This window comes from Asparagus officinalis, chromosome 4, assembly GCF_001876935.1.
Source record: "Asparagus officinalis chromosome 4, Aspof.V1, whole genome shotgun sequence".
Taxonomy (NCBI): domain Eukaryota; kingdom Viridiplantae; phylum Streptophyta; class Magnoliopsida; order Asparagales; family Asparagaceae; genus Asparagus; species Asparagus officinalis.
The window spans coordinates 38,315,289-38,332,308 of NC_033797.1; the positions used below are offsets into that span (position 1 = coordinate 38,315,289).

The 17,020-nt window shown below is 39.5% G+C and overlaps 3 protein-coding genes across 3 annotated transcripts in view; 1 reads left to right on the forward strand and 2 right to left on the reverse strand.

Annotated features, from left to right (window-relative positions):
• The window catches only part of LOC109837219 (ankyrin repeat and SAM domain-containing protein 6), a 25,119-nt gene extending 17,659 nt beyond the window's left edge, over positions 1-7,460 (reverse strand). The window contains exon 1 of the mRNA XM_020405370.1: positions 7,244-7,460. Within this exon, the coding sequence (XP_020260959.1) occupies positions 7,244-7,350 (107 nt within the window). The 5' untranslated portion in view covers positions 7,351-7,460. The remainder of the gene's footprint in view (positions 1-7,243) is intronic.
• On the forward strand, positions 8,241-11,371 carry LOC109838530. The gene is made up of 5 exons (XM_020406963.1): positions 8,241-8,347; positions 9,113-9,730; positions 9,844-9,859; positions 9,966-10,501; positions 10,735-11,371. Exons 1-5 carry the CDS (start codon positions 8,241-8,243, stop codon positions 11,369-11,371), a joined length of 1,914 nt encoding a protein of 637 aa, XP_020262552.1.
• On the reverse strand, positions 11,499-14,838 carry LOC109838531. The gene is made up of 6 exons (XM_020406964.1): positions 14,525-14,838; positions 13,142-13,759; positions 13,013-13,028; positions 12,707-12,906; positions 12,369-12,569; positions 11,499-12,135 (listed from the first exon to the last, which is right to left on the reverse strand). The coding sequence occupies exons 1-6, from the start codon at positions 14,836-14,838 to the stop codon at positions 11,499-11,501; spliced, it is 1,986 nt and encodes a 661-aa protein (XP_020262553.1).

Consider the following 17,020-nt stretch of genomic DNA (forward strand, 5'->3'; position numbering starts at 1 on the left):
ACACGAGTCTAAACTGTTTTCCTACATTCGACAGGAAGTTTCTGGAGAATATTACTCTTGATATTCTTAAGGATAACCTGACGAACTCTCGAGAGACAAACAAGCATCAATATGGAAATACCAGCCTCGATTCAAAATCTCAACAATGGTTCAGCGATAAACGCAGTGCCGGAGAAGCATTAGCTATTCTACAAAGAACTGAATAGACTAATGGATGAAGAGATCAAGAGCCGAAGCTATTTTATGGACTCCTCTCCACGATCTACTCAATCAAGCATTGAAGGGATTGCAGATAAGATCTGTCTTATCCAAAGTATCCCAGACTCCTCTATAAAAGAATGAGTCTGGAATACTTTAGAGGGGGTATCTGTAGGCGTCAAAAAATACTGAGAGATATCCGAATACAGCTCAAAAAGGCAAAAGAACAAAAGTATGGGCTGTCTCGCACGCGAGACAGTCACACGAGTCTAAACTGTTTTCCTACATTCGACAGGAAGTTTCTGGAGAATATTACTCTTGATATTCTTAAGGATAACCTGACGAACTCTCGAGAGACAAACAAGCATCAATATGGAAATACCAGCCTCGATTCAAAATCTCAACAATGGTTCAGCGATAAACGCAGTGCCGGAGAAGCATTAGCTATTCTACAAAGAACTGAATAGACTAATGGATGAAGAGATCAAGAGCCGAAGCTATTTTATGGACTCCTCTCCACGATCTACTCAATCGCCATGCGAGACAGCATTCTCTGTCTCGCCCGCGAGACAGTATTCTCTGTCTCGCCCGCGAGACAGTATTCTCTGTCTCGCCCACGAGACAGTTCTCAAAGGCTCAGAAACTGTTTTATAAACCACTGACACGTGGCCACCAACTGTTCAAGAACGTGGGAAACGTCGTGGGGCGAGAATCACGTAGATAACTGTCAAAATAACGGAGTTTAAAACGTGGGAAGGCAGTTATTGTAGAAACCACTGTGCAGTTGGGATTTTCGAGACAGTGTTTACTGTCTTGGAACCCGAGACAGCAAATGTTGTCTCGCGAGCTCATTTTCCTCTAACTGTTCATAGGGGTTATAAATAACCCCCTGAGGTCGATTTTTGAAAAGGGGGGCGGATCATTTTGAGCACTTCAGAGCAGACAGAGCAGAGTTCTTAAGCTTCCGGCAATCTCTTGAGATTCGAGCTTTGACTTGATTTCAAGAAGAACGACTATCTTACTTTGATAAGATATCGTTTTAAGTTCTCACTTCGATAAACGAAGTCAGAATCATTAAACCCCTCACGATTCAATCAGAATCTGTGATTTGGTGGTCCACGAGTCAAAGCGCTCCCGGCACAGGCAAAGATCCCACGCAAGCAGCGATCCAAACAACGATCCTGCGTTTGTTTCTCAAGAGTTGTAATTTTTCTTTTTGTTGTGTAAAAGGAGTCTTATAAAAAGGCTATCTCTTTTTTTGAATTTATTGTAATCGACCGAAGATATAATGAATTCCATGACAAAGTCAACTTTTGACGCAAACATTAACGTATATGTATAGGGAGATGACCAAACTTGTTCAAAACAAAGAATTCAAGGATTGTCTCACTCTGCTACAGATATGGTCTTGGGAGATTGCATTTGGGTTGCCCAGATTTGAGGGAGGCACGTGTTCTCGATGATCATATTCCGTTAGCTACAGGTATTACTAAGTTATTTTGAAAAATATATGATTACATGTAATTTTATATATTTATTTCAATTTGTACTAACTCATTGTATATAAAATAGATGGAATGTATCCAGATCTTGGAATACCTTACCAAAGGGCCATGAAAACTTCTATAGGAACGAGCTCGATCAAATGGAGGACGAACATGTATTAAATCATAATATCTAAAAAAAATTAATTATTACATCATTTATTACTGAAATCCGCTTTACTTTATCTTTTTTATAGGTCAAGTGGATACCATATGAACTAATTTTTGAGTCACTATCAGATATATGTAGAGAAGAGCCAGATGTATGGTGTGCTCGCGTCCCGATCATATGTTTTGAGATTGTCAAGATGCACGTGCCCGACCGTGTGCTCCGACAATTTGGGCTACAACAACATATCCCGAACCTTGTGGAAATAATAGAGAGAAATCCCAGAAAAGGTGCACATCGGCAAGATTAGAAACATATTCACGGTGCTTACATCAGGAGGTGGGATTGGAGGGAAGAACAATTGGTGATGGAGAGGGCTGACGCACCTGACCTAGGTGTGTATTTGCGGTGATATTGGGGGATTCCTCGCCGGTGGATATTTCAGGAGAACAAAGCCCCTAAGGAGTACATACCAAGAGGCCCAGTTGAGAGAGAGTTGGTAAGTGTATAAATAAAATATACAGTTATCTTGTGAGTTTTATTTTATTATCATCCAAATCATAATAATTTTCTTGGGGTTTTTATCTTATAGGTACAAGAGCTCGAAGAACTTTCTACTATGCCGCATGATGTAATCCAAACGACTACCGAGCCAAGGCCGAAGAACACGTTTATTCGCATGATCAAAAAGATTCGGTCCGCTCTTCAAAGGACGCGCAATGCAAGATGTGATGGACGTGAGGAGCGACCAATTGAGTACGGTCGTCGACAGTTCCGAGGACACAAGGGGGCAGGCTCAAGCAGTGCACATGATGAAGATGACGGCTCCCAGCAAGCCCAAGCCGGATGTTCACAGTCGGTTCGAGTCGATGAGGATGTCATGCACTCCCAATTTCACACACAACCGGACAAGGAACTCATCCGAGCTCACATCGAAGGTGAACGTGTCAGGGGGAAGGGAGGGGAGGGGAGGGGAGAGGGAGAGGGAGGGGAGAGGGAGAGGGAGAGGGAGAGGAAAGGGAGTTGTATCCGATTGAAACTGAATATTATGTATCTGATTGAGTATTGCTAGGATGTTTGCGTTTGAAACTAAATATTATGTATTCGATTGAGTATTGATTATTAGTATGTGAATTGCATGGTATGCATCCGATTGATTATGGATTTTTATTTAAGATTATTGATTGGTATGTGTTATTGTGATTGTGATTGCATTGTGGATTGATATGTAACAGCAGGAGTTTGAATTTCCAGCTGAAAGTGGGTGTAAGTAGAGTCTGCCAAATGGTCGGGGTTGGGAACCCCGACCATTTTGTGCACGTACACGAAACGATCGGGGTTCCCAAACCCGATCATTTTGTCGTAGGAAAATTCTCCTCTGGTAAATGGTCGGGGTTTTTAACCTCGATCGTTTTCAGCTCCATTCGGCGACTGGGCTGAGCTCTCTGCCATATGATCGGGTTTGGGAACCCCGATCATTTCGAAATACTGCTTTCAAATTCAAAATACTGCTTTCGAAATGGTCGAGGTTGTCAACCCCAACCTATTAGACAGGGCCCTAAATTAGTCAAGGTTGACAACCCCGACTATTTTAGCTTGTACATAGCTAAATAGTCGGGGTTAGCAACCCCGACTATTTAGAAGCGTCATTAAAAAAACCGACCCATTTCGTGGCCACGTTGCTGACGTGGCCACGAAATGGGTCGGTTTTGAAAAATAAAATGGGAGTGCATCGATTTTTTTAATAAAAAATTAAATGGGTTTATTTTAAAATTTTGTTCTTACCTAAACACCACGTTGGCACCTTATAAGTAAACATTTACTTATAAGGACAAATAAGTTGCCAAACATGCTCTTAAATTTAGGGATGACCAAAGCACTTGCATTCATGAAAATTTTGTTTACTCAGTTCATTCTGATCGAAAACTGACTAGAATGAATCAGTACAAATGACCAAGGAGAGGGAGAATAACAAAAGGAAAAATTAGTAGCAATGGAAAAAAAATATCAAATGTCTCCAAACCCTACAAAAGATGAGTATAGATTCTCATTTTCTGATGGTCGATGATCAGTCATCAAGATCTCAGTTCTGATGAGGGATGCAAGTGATGAGGGATGCAAGCAGAAACAAACAATCCACTTTGATAAGGGATGAGTATATTCTTATTTTCAGCATATTGACTGTTGCAGACCAAGATGAGTATAGACTCTCATTTTGAAGGCCCATGATAAGTTATCGAGATCTCGGTTCTAATAAAGGATGTAAACAGAAACAAGCAATCTATTCTGAATCTTGTTTATTTTTTACAAGTATGGGCTTGGACACCATCCATTTAGAATATGGATACAAATGCCAATAATGCTAAACTATCCAGCATATCTGAATAGATAGCCAACTAATACAAAACATGTAGGTTCATAGAGATTAAAGCCTATGCAATATTACATAATAGTGCAACATTTTAGGCATCATTGGAATATTGTTATTAGTAGATTTAGTAGATATTATGAGATATTATTGAGATATCAAGAGAAGTGATTAGATATGATTTTATCTCATACTTATTTTGTAATATCCTTTTAATCTCTATTTAAGAGAGAATAGGATTAGATGGAATAATTTCTTTGACTTTCCTATTTCTCTACATGATATCAGAGCCTTCTTGATCTTAGAGAGCCTCAGGCTACCGAAGGGGTTTTGCCACCTCCATGCTTCCCCTTGGCGGTTTTGATAACTTTAATCAATACCTAAATCTTCATAAAAAAAGAATCTGGCAACAAAAGAAATCTAACCTCAAAAACCCTAGATTTATGGGGAAAATAACTCTGGTACTATTCATTGGTACTACCCACCGTGAACAATACCTCCGGTATCTTATTGCGATTGCTTCAACATTCATGCTTTGTCTTAGATCTTCTAAAATTTGCTATTTTATGTTGAGCAAGATGCCTTGATGCTATCGACTTTCTCGTCAAAGGACCCTGAAATCAAGATTAAGCAGCTGAGCAAATGACGGATCAGTCGAGGGTTTTTCCTTGTTTCTTCTCCCTAACCCGTCTTGGGTTTTATTGGCTTATCCGCCTAGAATTTGTACTAGACTACTCACCTAAGGGATCTACTAGTTTATCCACCTAGGGTTACTACTGGTTTACCCTCCTAGAATTTCTTTTGGCTTACCCACCTATGGTTACTACTAACTTACCCGCCTAGGGTTACTACTGGTTATGTCTACATGTTTCTGATTGCTGACATCTTCAGGTATTTCAGACAAAGATGACATTACCATTGCTCTTGAAACTAGGTGTTTTATTGTTTTTATTTGTAACAAATTGTGTACATATAGTATATATGCTCCAGCATAAGAGGGAGTATTAGATGTTATCGGAAAATTGTTATTAGCAGATTTAGGGCCAGTTTGGTAGTACTAGAGCTTATAATAAGTTGTTTAAATTAGTAGCTTATAGAAGGAACTTATATAAGCTGTTGAAAATGGTCGTTTGATAATCATATATGAAAAGCGGCTTCCAAAAGCAGTTAAGGTGCTCGGCAAAAATATGCTTAAAAATCTTTGTCAAAAGATAAAGCTAATATATGGTATATAAACTAAAAAAACAGAAGCTACTCTTTGAAGCATCTTGCGTTTGCTTCTAAAAGCACCCTTTTAAAAGCAAAAGCAATTTCAATAAGGATAAATTTTTTTGCCAAACACTACTATTAACTACTTCTGAAAAAAAATAGGCAGAAGCACCACAAAAAAGCAATATCAAGCCGGACCTTAGTGAATATTATAAGATATTATTGAGATATTGTGAGATGTGATTAGATATGATTTTATCTCATACCTATTTGGTAACATCCTTCGAATCTCTATTTAAGAGAGATAAGAGTTATATGGAATAATATCTTTGTCTTTCCTATTTCTCTACACAACACAAAGATTTTTTACTGGCATACATTGCTTTTCAATTTTGAACATATTTTTCCTCCTAGACTTCAAACATAATCAATGTATCCAATTACTATTCAAGTCCAAGCTTGTCTTTAACCATATGTATGAACATAATTCTTTTTCCCACTCAAGAATAAATTCAGTAAGGCCAGAATGTACAGGAGGACAACTCGCGAGACACTTTTTCAGCGCTCTAGACCAAAATGAGTATAGATTCTGGTCATGTAAGGATCAACATTTGGATCAGAGCTCAAGTCCAGATCATATATACTGTGCTGTATTTGAAACAGTTAAGAAACAAGTTTCACCAAACCACAGTCAGCATTCTGGAGAAAATCCCAGCAGATTATACACTAAACAAAAACTAACCCGTTTCCATTTGAAAATACAAAAAAAAATGACAGAATTTGTAGCAAAAACAGCTAGGAATTACTTGCACAATATTGACAATTATTCTCAAGACTAAGTAGAAAAGTAGATGATCAGTAAAGTCAAGCTAGTCATAACAAGATGGAACTTCCAATCCTATACAACAAGCCAGCCGACACATAGCCACACTGCGACACATAACTTACCAAAGCATCAACATAACAAAGCCCACCCTTTAGCAGAATACAGGTGAGAAACTAACTAAACATGATTCGCACTTCTAATTCTAAGAAGCAAACATACACACTTATAGTTCATCAATACAGATCATCTGCTAAAGACGTCGGTGCTAAATGCTAATGACCATAAATCACGCAAGCACAACCTAGAAGATAAATAGGAAATATCAGCGCTAGCTTAGACGTCCTTACAATTTTATAAGGGGGAAGAACGAATTATGCATGTAACGTAATAACACAAACAGTAAAATTCAAGAGCAAGTATGCTTGATAAACAAAAGCAGATAAAGCGATAACGACCTTTTTTTCTTGGTATAATCTAATGGTTAGTCTCCCATTAATAAGGAACCCAAACAATGCTCGTGCAAATTCTTCTAATTCCACATGATACCATCCCTTGCTTCCGTAGAGAAACTAACAAATATTATCAATAAAAAACCAAACAAGGTTTCTAAGAAAACTTATCCCGTGCTTTGTAGCCTAAGCAGAGAGCAACAAGGCAGCCAATCCTCGACTGAATTCCACTAAGAAATTCTTAAAAATAGCAATTTCAGACTCCAAAATACAAGCTTTCTAAACTTGGAGATACTCTCAAGTGTCAGTAATGAAGAACAACATTGGCAACCAATTTCCTCTACAGGGAAAAAAAAAGAGGAACAAATAATAGGTCAAACTAAGAGAATTCACCACATACGCATCTCTAACATCACAAAGCCACGACTTTCATCAATTATAAGCAAACCCAAAGGCCACTAATAAAAAATAATCTCAAGGAGGTTCCAATTAATCATTCAAACCAGAGAAGCCTAAAACAACGAGGGAAAAAAATCACACCTTTTGAGATTGTGGGCTCGGTTTCGGCCCAAATCTCGAGCGAGATTGCCCTCGAGGCGATCCCTGATCGATCTCTTCGTCCCCGACGCGACGCGATCGGCGTACATCGCACGCTTCGTCCGGAGCAGAGAGAGGGGGCAAATGAGGGAAGAAGAGATAGGGTTTCGCTTGGGCGCGCGGGGAAGCGACTGGGATCGGGCAAGGAACGCGGAAGTTTAATCTATGTATATCTATCTATTATTAAAACTTTTAATTTCTTTTTTGGGAAAAATGTTTTAAGGCCCCCAAAAAAAGATCCGGTTGTGGCCCAGCCCCCTCAATTAATTCCCTTAGCATTCCGCCCCATTAAATGGTGAAAAATGTGGCCCAACCCTAAAACCTCATTCCTATACATGTATTGAGTGTATTTTGACCAACATACCTAAATTACCCTCTTCTCTCTCAAACGAAAACCGGCTAAATGGGTTTTGACCAACATACCTAAATTACCCTCTTCTCTCTCAAACGAAAACCGGCTAAATGGGTTCCGCCTCTGGCGGCGACCGCTCCCATCGCATTTAAGGCGAAGCGACGGAGGAAAGCGGGGGAAAAAGCGCGCGCTCCCTCCATTACTGTGCTGCTTCATCAGCCTTTATTATAAATCGGTTAGTTCTATCTCTCACTCTCTCATTAATGAAATTAGGGTATGTTCTTCAACTGTCAACCACGCCTATGCGGCTGAAATCACCTCAATTACTCCTCACCTCCTCATAACTGTCCTCTAACTGTCCTCATAACTCTCAACCACCCAATGGCCGCCGATGACTTGATTTGCATGGTGTCTTTAGGCGAGAATGCCATATTTATGAAGCTAATGTCGACAACAAGCTTTTATGAACTGAAATATGGTGTGGATGAAAGATTGAAAGTACCTGAAGAATCTTTTTCCCTGATATATAAATCCGAGAGGCACCCCAACCTGAGTTTTTCGGTTGAGAACGAAGCTGACCTGAAGTGCATGTTGGAGCACAATCGAAATATTGGTTGTACGGAGATTCATATGCAGGCTGCTGTTAATGTAGAGTGTTCCACGTCAGGGAAGAATCAGAAAGATATTAGGGAAATGTAAGTAATTAGTAAACTCTTTATAACATTGTGCTTAGTGTGATGTAAACACCGTTATCTTTTGGTCAACTTTCAATGACCCCTCTGGGCTTTAAATCCCCTGAATGTAACCGTATAACCGTCGTCATAAATTTGAACCCCCAACGGGTTCCAAAGAGTTGATGAGCATGGTGCCGTCAGGCGATAATGCTATATTCTGCATGATTTTAAGTGCACGTTGGAACGCAAGTAAATAACTAGAATTGTTCTGATTAAAATGCAAGATGTTGATGCCAAGTAGTGTCCTACTGAGGAAAAAACAGAAAGTTATTACTGATTTGTAAGTAATAGAATGAACTCTGCTTGAAACTGGTATATGTGGGATGTTGAAATTGTGATTTCAGGTTTCGATGCTACTTTGGGGAAAAATAATTGTCAACGTTGATGGGTACATTTTAACCCTTCAGCTTACAGGTTAATTATCTAAGATATATGTTAACTATTATATGAACATGTTAACTCTCATTGGAACATGTTATACTTTTCTTGAACATGTTAACTTTCGTATTTATGTGTTAACTATGTCCATTGTCTGTTAAATTCCACTGCTCTATGTTAAGTTTTAATCAAAATGGTTAAATTTACACCCAGTTAGTTAACTTTTGGTGTGCTGTGTTAACCATGCATATTGTTAACTTTCATCATAGTGCTGGTAACTTAAGTTATAAGAAGATTATTTGACATAGTGTGCAGGATATCTCACTGTTTGATTAAATTGTGCAACAGGGATGCCTCTTTGAATGCAGATTATAGTTGTCCTCCTCCAGGAAATGCATCCAATTCAGAGAGAATCCAAACTGATTTTCCGTCTGGTGAGGTTGTAATGAGGGCTGATGATATTCTCAATAACACTTCGAGCATTCCTCAATGGTGGCACACAGCATTAACTGAAAAGGGGCAACAATTTGAAACCGTAACTGAATTGAGACTAGCTTTGCAATACTATTCCATCGCCAAAAAATTTGAATATGAATTTGTAAAGAATGAACCCAAACGTATCCGCGTTTGTTGTCGATATAAGGAGACGTATGGATGCCCTTGGATGCTCTATGCAGCTCCTGTTAAAAATGATAAAAGAATGGAAATCAAAAGGTTTGTGAATGAACACAGTTGCGGACAACATTCTAGCTTGTCAGGGCAATCACGGGCATCTCGCAAGTTCATAGCAGCCCAATTGCGACCGGTATTAAAGGCACGACCTGAAATCCGCCTAATTGATGTGCAAAAGGACTTCCTCACTCGTTTTGGATTGAGACTTGAATATAGTAAGATATGGTGGGCCAAAGAAAGAGCGCAGCAAGATATGTATGGTGATAGCTATGAGGCTTATGATCAATTAAGATGGTAAATATTACAGTTAATTTATAACTTGTGTGCAAATGTTTATCGTAGCCGCTTTAATGTTAATATGTTACCCTTATGTTCCAATGTATTATATTTATTTACATGTCCAGAAGCGGCATTGTTGTACAGGTATGAGCAAATGTTGAAGCAAACGAATCCAGGAAGCTACATTTGCATTGACCAGAATGAAGGAAGGTTCAGAAGACTGTTTATATGTTATGCTGCTTGCATCCAGGGTTTCTTAAATGGCTGTAGACCCCTTTTATTTTTAGATGGGACCTTTTTGAAAGACGGATATAAAGGCATGCTTCTGAGCGCCATAGCCTATGACGGAGACCAAGGGATATTTCCACTTGCGTATTGTATATGTGATCAAGAAAATGTTGATAATTGGAGATGGTTTCTACAAGACTTGTGGTCCATACTGTATGAAAGGTTGGACCCGTACAATCCCCCCCACCAATTGGTAATTATTTCTGATGCTGACAAGGAGATTCGAGAAGCCGTGAGAGAATATTTCCCCGAAGCAATTCACTCACGCTGTGTTCTGCATCTAGTTGAAAATTTTAGATCAAAGCTCAAGGATTTGGGAATGAAGGCAAAGGACACACAGGTTTTGGGGAATTTGCTCCAAACTGCTTGCTATAAATACACTATAGCGGAATGGAACGACTACATGAAGGAAATTTATGAGATGGCTCCAGCCGCATATGAGATTGCAATTAATTACTCGCCAGAGCATTGGGCAAATGCCTTCTTCCCTGGCATTAGGTATGCATTCAATCATTATGACGTTTTGCGGTTGATGTTAACTGTTATGCATATATGTGAAGTATCCTTTTTATAGGTTAACCTTCGCTGATATATGTTAACTTTAACCAATATATGTTAACTATGATGTTTTTATGTTAGCCTTTAGCAGTATAGGTTAAGTTTTATGGTCACTTGTTAAGAAGATAACATATTATATGCCCATCATACTTTCTAAATGTTGACCTTTGCAGATATGGCCATGTAACCTCTAATGTCGCAGAATCCTTTAACAGCTGGATACGTGAAGCCCGTTTGTTACGTATCCTGCAAATGGTGGAGCATATCCGAAAACAACTTATGACTCGCATGAACAACAGACGGATAATGGCGTGTAAGTGGACAAGCTATCTTTGTTCTAAAGTTGAGAAGATTGTTAGGGAAAATATGGAAAAAGGGCATACTTTAGAGATTAGGCAATCTAGAGATGATATTTTCGAAGTGCAATCACATAGAACCACTCGCGTTGATTTGGAGAATAGGACATGCACTTGCCGAGCTTGGGACGTAACCCGTATTCCTTGTGTGCATGCTTGTGCAGTCATTATTTATATGAAAAGAGACGTATATCAATATTGTGATTGGTTCATGTCCGTAGAAGCGTTTAAGAAGAGCTACGACGAAATATTATATCCCATACCAGACTATGAGAAGCAGAGTGTGCCCAAGGATGAAATCCAGATTTTGCCACCAATTACCACTAAGAGGAGGGGAAGAAATAGAACAAGACGCATAAACAACAGAACCATATACAAACGGCCCGTCAAATGTTCTCGGTGCAAAGTTGAAGGTCACAATAGAGCAACCTGCAATGAGCCCATCCGTGACTAGTGTGTTTCAGCTTCTAACAACAATACTTTTGTATGAGACATATAGATGGTTTTAAAGTTGTTAAGTACAACTTTAAAACCATCTATATGTCTCATACAAAAGTATTGTTGTTAGAAGCTGAAACACACTAGTCACGGATGGGCTCATTGCAGGTTGCTCTATTGTGACCTTCAACTTTGCACCGAGAACATTTGACGGGCCGTTTGTATATGGTTCTGTTGTTTATGCGTCTTGTTCTATTTCTTCCCCTCCTCTTAGTGGTAAGTGGTGGCAAAATCTGGATTTCATCCTTGGGCACACTCCGCTTCTCATAGTCTGGTATGGGATATAATATTTCGTCGTAGCTCTTCTTAAACGCTTCTACGGACATGAACCAATCACAATATTGATATACATCTCTTTTCATATAAATAATGACTGCACAAGCATGGACACAAGGAATACGGGTTACGTCCCAAGCTCGGCAAGTGCATGTTCTATTCTCCAAATCAACGCGAGTGGTTCTATGTGATTGCACTTCGAAAATATCATCTCTAGATTGCCTAATCTCTAAAGTGTGCCCTTTTTCCATATTTTCCCTAACAATCTTCTCAGCTTTAGGACAAAGATAGCTTGTCCACTTACACGCCATTATCCGTCTGTTGTTCATGCGAGTCATAAGTTGTTTTCGGATATGCTCCACCATTTGCAGGATACGTAACAAACGGGCTTCACGTATCCAGCTGTTAAAGGATTCTGCGACATTAGAGGTTACATGGCCATATCTGCAAAGGTCAACATTTAGAAAGTATGATGGGCATATAATATGTTATCTTCTTAACAAGTGACCATAAAACTTAACCTATACTGCTAAAGGCTAACATAAAAACATCATAGTTAACATATATTGGTTAAAGTTAACATATATCAGCGAAGGTTAACCTATAAAAAGGATACTTCACATATATGCATAACAGTTAACATCAACCGCAAAACGTCATAATGATTGAATGCATACCTAATGCCAGGGAAGAAGGCATTTGCCCAATGCTCTGGCGAGTAATTAATTCCAATCTCATATGTGGCTGGAGCCATCTCATAAATTTCCTTCATGTAGTCGTTCCATTCCGCTATAGTGTATTTATAGCAAGCAGTTTGGAGCAAATTCCCCAAAACCTGTGTGTCCTTTGCCTTCATTCCCAAATCCTTGAGCTTTGATCTAAAATTTTCAACTAGATACAGAACGCAGCGTGAGTGAATTGCTTCAGGGAAATATTCTCTCACGGCTTCTCGAATCCCCTTGTCGGCATCAGAAATAATTACCAATTGGTGGGGGGGGGATTGTACGGGTCCAACCTTTCATACAGTATGGACCACAGACCTTGTAGGAACCATCTCCAATTATCAATATTTTCTTGATCACATATACAATACGCAAGTGGAAATATCCCTTGGTCTCCATCATAGGCTATGGCGCTCAGAAGCATGCCTTTATATCTGTCTTTCAAAAAGGTCCCATCCAAAAATAAAAGGGGTCTACAGCCATTTAAGAAACCCTGGATGCAAGCAGCATAACATATAAACAGTCTTCTGAACCTTCCTTCATTCTGGTCAATGCAAATGTAGCTTCCTGGATTCGTTTGCTTCAACATTTGCTCATACCTGTACAACAATGCCGCTTCTGGACATGTAAATAAATATAATACATTGGAACATAAGGGTAACATATTAACATTAAAGCGGCTACGATAAACATTTGCACACAAGTTATAAATTAACTGTAATATTTACCATCTTAATTGATCATAAGCCTCATAGCTATCACCATACATATCTTGCTGCGCTCTTTCTTTGGCCCACCATATCTTACTGTATTCAAGTCTCAATCCAAAACGAGTGAGGAAGTCCTTTTGCACATCAATTGGGCGGATTTCAGGTCGTGCCTTTAATACCGGTCGCAATTGGGCTGCTATGAACTTGCGAGATGCCCGTGATTGCCCTGACAAGCTAGAATGTTGTCCGCAACTGTGTTCATTCACAAACCTTTTGATTTCCATTCTTTTATCATTTTTAACAGGAGCTGCAAAGAGCATCCAAGGGCATCCATACGTCTCCTTATATCGACAACAAACGCGGATACGTTTGGGTTCATTCTTTACAAATTCATATTCAAATTTTTTGGCGATGGAATAGTATTGCAAAGCTAGTCTCAATTCAGTTACGGTTTCAAATTGTTGCCCCTTTTCAGTTAATGCTGTGTGCCACCATTGAGGAATGCTCGAAGTGTTATTGAGAATATCATCAGCCCTCATTACAACCTCACCAGACGGAAAATCAGTTTGGATTCTCTCTGAATTGGATGCATTTCCTGGAGGAGGACAACTATAATCTGCATTCAAAGAGGCATCCCTGTTGCACAATTTAATCAAACAGTGAGATATCCTGCACACTATGTCAAATAATCTTCTTATAACTTAAGTTACCAGCACTATGATGAAAGTTAACAATATGCATGGTTAACACAGCACACCAAAAGTTAACTAACTGGGTGTAAATTTAACCATTTTGATTAAAACTTAACATAGAGCAGTGGAATTTAACAGACAATGGACATAGTTAACACATAAATACGAAAGTTAACATGTTCAAGAAAAGTATAACATGTTCCAATGAGAGTTAACATGTTCATATAATAGTTAACATATATCTTAGATAATTAACCTGTAAGCTGAAGGGTTAAAATGTACCCATCAGCGTTGACAATTATTTTTCCCCAAAGTAGCATCGAAACCTGAAATCACAATTTCAACATCCCACATATACCAGTTTCAAGCAGAGTTCATTCTATTACTTACAAATCAGTAATAACTTTCTGTTTTTTCCTCAGTAGGACACTACTTGGCATCAACATCTTGCATTTTAATCAGAACAATTCTAGTTATTTACTTGCGTTCCAACGTGCACTTAAAATCATGCAGAATATAGCATTATCGCCTGACGGCACCATGCTCATCAACTCTTTGGAACCCGTTGGGGGTTCAAATTTATGACGACGGTTATACGGTTACATTCAGGGGATTTAAAGCCCAGAGGGGTCATTGAAAGTTGACCAAAAGATAACGGTGTTTACATCACACTAAGCACAATGTTATAAAGAGTTTACTAATTACTTACATTTCCCTAATATCTTTCTGATTCTTCCCTGACGTGGAACACTCTACATTAACAGCAGCCTGCATATGAATCTCCGTACAACCAATATTTCGATTGTGCTCCAACATGCACTTCAGGTCAGCTTCGTTCTCAACCGAAAAACTCAGGTTGGGGTGCCTCTCAGATTTATATATCAGGGAAAAAGATTCTTCAGGTACTTTCAATCTTTCAGCCACACCATATTTCAGTTCATAAAAGCTTGTTGTCGACATTAGCTTCATAAATATGGCATTCTCGCCTAAAGACACCATGCAAATCAAGTCATCAGCAGCCATTGGGTGGTTGAGAGTTATGAGGACAGTTATGAGGAGGTGAGGAGTAATTGAGGTGATTTCAGCCGCATAGGCGTGGTTGACAGTTGAAGAACATACCCTAATTTCATTAATGAGAGAGTGAGAGCTAGAACTAACCGATTTATAGTACCGTCTGATGAAGCAGCACAGTAATGAAGGGAGCGCGCGCTTTTTCCCCCCGCTTTCCTCCGTCGCTTCGCCTTAAATGCGATGGGAGCGGTCGCCGCCAGAGGCGGAACCCATTTAGCCGGTTTTCGTTTGAGAGAGAAGAGGGTAATTTAGGTATGTTGGTCAAAATACACCCAATACATGTATAGGAATGAGGTTTTAGGGCTGGGCCGCATTTTTCACCATTTAATGGGGCTGAATGCTAAGGGAATTAATTGAGGGGGCTGGGCCACAACCGGATCTTTTTTTGGGGGCCTTAAAACATTTTTCCCTAAATATTAAGGGAAAATGCTTCTAACCCTAAAATAAGAAGGCAAGTTCACCCCCCACCTCAAAAATAAGCCCACAAGCTTAATACCCCAAATCAAACTTTGTAAGCAAACACCACTCTCCAGCTCATATGAGTTCCTACCAGTGTATTTTTATTTTATAAAAACCCCAAAATGCCCCCTTTTCCTATTTTCTTTTATTCTTGAATTTTATTTTTCATTCTTGATTTTCATTTGTTTCTCGATTTTATTCATTCTTGCCTTATTGATCACATTCATTCTTTGTTACATCCACTCTCACTTATATTTTGCGCCTATTTACACACCATTTTCACTCTCTCAATCTTTTCACAATCACATTCACTCATCACTCCTATTTGTCACGCACACAACATAAGAACCGATTTTATATTTTCTCCTACAAAACCCCTTCCTCGTGGGATCGATATCTTTTTTCTCGTGGATCGATATCTTAAATACTATAACTTGACACGGTTGTGCACTTGCAACTTTTTGGTACATGTTTATGCCGCATCAGTCATCTTGGAAACAGCTCGTGAACGCGGGTTCAACGACAAGCACGAAACATGGTCCGGTGGGACCCGCGAGCTGACGGGCCCAGAGCTTTGGTCCAAGGCATATCGTCGTTCTCCCCTTTCTGAGTTACGGAATCTCTTTACCCAAATCAATGTCTTAATCAAGATAGTGCTCTATTTTTTTGTAATTTATGAAGGGAATCGATATTGGGTTTTTGTAGTTTTTCTTTTTCATTTAATTGAAATAGGATCTCCTTGGATTCTTGAACAGCAGTTTGGGTTCTCCTTTAATGCCTTTTTCTTGTGCGATTTGGTGATTGACAGAGTTCTGTATAAGAAATTAACAGAAATTTTCAGAAGCTCACATTGAATCTTCAGGCATATCGATATTTAGCTAAAAATTGAAGACAATGTGATTAAAAGTTGACAAAAGAATCTAAGAAGCTGTGAATTTGAAAGAGGGGACAAGGAAAATTAGAACTATGAACCATGCACCCACCACGGCCCCACCCTACAATCGAACCGCTCCATCGAGGTCAGCGACGCTGGCGACATCGCCGGGTACCTCCCCGAGGAGCTCGGCCTCCTGAGGGACCTGTCATAAACTCCAACAGGTTCTGCGGCACGATGCCTCAGACCTTCGAGAGGATGAGGTTCCTCTTCGAGCTCGACCTGAGCAACAATCGGTTCGCCGGCAAGTTTCCTAGGGTCGTCCTCTAGCTCCCCTCCCTGAAATTTCTCGACATCAAGTACAACGAGTTCGAGCGCAAGGTGCCCTCCGAGCCATCTTCGACAAGGACCTCGACGCCATCTTCATAAACCACAACAGGTTCGCCTTCGGCAAAAACAACAACATCGGGAAGCTGTTAAAAACTGGTTGTGAGCTGGGTAGTCTGGACTATTAGTTCTAAGAGCTAGAATGTTAGTTCTAAGGGCTGGAATGTTAGTTCTAAAGGCTGGACTATTAGTTCTGAGGACTGGACTGTTAGTTCTACCAGCTTTTATGTTAGTTCTGTCATCTCCTACGTTAGTTCTACCCGCTTTCATGTTAGTTCTGTTATCTCCTATGTCTGTTCGCTGCCATGTTAGTTCTACCAGCTTTCATATTAGTTCTGTCATCTCCTACGTTAGTTCTACCCGCTTTCATGTTAGTTTTGTTCGCTGCAGAAAACTATAGTTTTGTGCCGACTT